The sequence below is a fragment of the Volvox carteri genome, assembly GCF_000143455.1.
Source record: "Volvox carteri f. nagariensis unplaced genomic scaffold VOLCAscaffold_21, whole genome shotgun sequence".
Taxonomy (NCBI): domain Eukaryota; kingdom Viridiplantae; phylum Chlorophyta; class Chlorophyceae; order Chlamydomonadales; family Volvocaceae; genus Volvox; species Volvox carteri.
This window is the reverse complement of record NW_003307564.1, coordinates 1,308,891-1,311,604: the sequence shown is the minus strand read 5'-3', so window position 1 is coordinate 1,311,604 and position 2,714 is coordinate 1,308,891. Positions and strand designations below refer to the sequence as shown.

At 53.7% G+C, this 2,714-nt stretch overlaps 1 protein-coding gene across 1 annotated transcript in view; it reads left to right on the top strand.

Annotated features, from left to right (window-relative positions):
• VOLCADRAFT_104944 (uncharacterized protein) overlaps positions 1–2,714 on the top strand; it is a gene marked incomplete at its 5' end in the record, with an annotated part of 13,731 nt that overhangs the window by 7,134 nt on the left and 3,883 nt on the right. Inside the window, 5 exons of the mRNA XM_002951041.1 lie at positions 283–352; positions 729–802; positions 1,163–1,240; positions 1,997–2,097; positions 2,496–2,593. Of these exons, the coding sequence (XP_002951087.1) occupies positions 283–352; positions 729–802; positions 1,163–1,240; positions 1,997–2,097; positions 2,496–2,593 (421 nt within the window). The remainder of the gene's footprint in view (positions 1–282; positions 353–728; positions 803–1,162; positions 1,241–1,996; positions 2,098–2,495; positions 2,594–2,714) is intronic.

Here is a 2,714-nt window from a genome sequence, read left to right as displayed (position 1 = left end):
GTGTGTGTGTGTGTGCGTAAATAGGTACGTGTACGGGCATACATGCATGTACTGAGCACGTGTATTGTACGGCAGGGCTGCCCGTGTCGCAAGCTTTTGTGTATATGTATGATACGTGTTTAGAAGTCACGATGAGGTAATGCCACTATGTTGTGTGCTAAGAGAGCTCTTAACGATGTAAGGAGATGCAGCAAGGCATTAACGATAGGTGTCTGCAACCGTTAACGACTTGTACGACGCCTTGTTCGCGTGCTTGTGTCCTGCTTGCTCGATTACGTGAAGGTGGAGGGTCTTCGGAAGTCCTTTGATGACCGGTTGTTGATCGACGACGCCGTCTTCAACATCCCGCCGGGTGAGAATGAACACACGCGGTGGGGGGGCCGGTGCTCGCAGTCCCCCTGTCGTGTGACTGCTGTTGCTGTTCCTGTTGCGCCTGTTGCTGTTGCGCCTTTTCCTGTTGCGCCTGCTGCTGCTGCTGCTGCGCCTGTTGCTGCTGCCTCTACACGCGAGAATGCAAAATTCCTTACGTTGTGCAGATGGATGCATTCAAGACCCCCGGGGGCGGTGCCCCCTAGGAGATGTCCCGACAACCCGACACGCCTGTGCCAAGGATGCACACGCGCCGCTTCATCATGCACACATGAAATGCTACCCACATAGCTAAAAGAAGTGCTGCATGTGTGTTTATATGAGTATCCTGTATAATATAACACAACACTTGTCCGTAGGTGCGGTGGTGGGAATCATTGGCGGAAACGGAGCCGGCAAGTCGACACTCTTCCGGATGATCATGAAGCAGCAGGTTGGGTGGGTGGTTGAGAGGAGGAGGAGGCGGTCCAATATAGATAGATAGATAGATAGAGATATAGATAGATAGATAGATAGATAGATAGATAGATAGAGATATAGATATATCGGAAATCCTGCACCACCTCCTCCCCCCCCCGCCCGCATGGATCTTACTACCGCTACCTCCAATACCACCGCTTTTTGTTGCCATACCCTCCACCTGCCCACCTACCATTACCCCTTTTTGCCTTGCCGGTGTTCGCCATCCCACTCCACACATACACGTACACATACACACGCTACCCTACTCCACCCCAGCTCAACGTGCTCCATCCCGGACCCCGCGCCACATTGCATACCTACCTACCTACAGACTCCTGACGGTGGCCATTTGCGGCTGGGCGACACCGTGGTGCCAATGTACGTGGATCAGAGCCGGGAGGCGCTCGCGGTAGGTGGGGGGGGGTGCGACCTGGGGGCCGTGTGTTGGCGAGGGGGTGCGCTAGGGGTGTGGAAGGGGGAGTTCCAAGGGGGTGCCTGCTGGCAGTGGGCGCTTAGGTCTCGGTGTTGCATTACTCGGCGGTCTGTAGTCTAGTCTAGTCGCGCTAAGCCCAGAGTGGCGGGAGCTGCGGGGTGGAGCGCGGAGAGCGGAAGGAAGGTCAGCGGAAGACCCGGAGGGACCTCTCCGGCCCCTTGCGGGAACCCTTTGACACACGTCTTGGCGTAGATTTGGCTGGAGACGTATTTGGTTGTCATGATGTTTATGCTTTGTGGTGTCTTTTGCCGCCCTTGCAAGGTCGTCTCTTTTCATAGGCGCGCGCGTGTTAATTCTTTGATTTGGTGGCTCAGAAGCCTACCGCTCTACTCTTAAAATAACAACAATATAACAAAAAATTGATTTGGTTTTGGTTGTGCAATTTTGTACATTCGTATGTATCAAGTATCTACTAAACGCTTGCTGCGTGTTCCTCTCTCCATCTGGCCGACTTCTCTGCGCTTGTGGCCTCTTCCCGTGGTTGGGGTGGGCTAGCCAGCCGGCTGCCTCTTACTTACTTGCCGCGGTTGTGATGTTGTTATTGTTGGAGATTGAGCCGTGCTTGGTTTGTCCTTTGTTCATCGCTTAATTAATGGGCCCTCTACTTGCGTCCTGCGGCACTGCGTGCATACCATGCGTCTACGTAATTGTCGTACACACTCCGTACGACAGGCGGACAGGACCGTATACGAGGAGATTGCAGACGGCAAGGACGAGGTGAGCGCCACGTTTAGGTTTAGTCAGGACCAGGCTCCTGGAGGGGATAGGGGGGGGTAGGGGGAGAGACCGGCGGTGTGTGTTGAGTTGAACACATGCACATGCACACTTGCTCGCAACTGTGCCAAAAATGCTAAATGCTATGTGCGTATGGATATGCGCTGGATATAGCTTGTCTCTGGGCGCTCTCACGCGTCAGTGTTGGAATGTTTGTTTCGTCTAATGGCGGAACAGCGCTGTATCCATGTTTTTCGTAAGCACCTTTCTCGCATTAGTGTAGTGTAATAATAATACACTACGTAAACGCATTCATGGGTAGGTGTGTTGTGTGCAAACTTGTTATAGCGTCCGGCCTCCCGGTATCTCACCATGTACTTCATCATTTGCCCGTCCATCGGTATGTCCGTCCATCCGTACGTCCGTACATCCGCGGAATATGGTCCACCCCCTCCAGGTCGACCCTAGGCGGTCGTCTGATCAACGCTCGCGCCTACTGCTCGTGGTACAACTTTAAAGGAGCGGACCAGCAGAAGAAGGTTGGCAGCTTGTCAGGTGAAGAATGGCCACCGCATGGGGGCCTTCTAATGAGAGCCTTCTGATCTGGGCCGTGGACAGGAACCGACATGTATATGCATATGTGTTGTGTGTGTGTGGGTGGGTGTGGGTGTGGGTG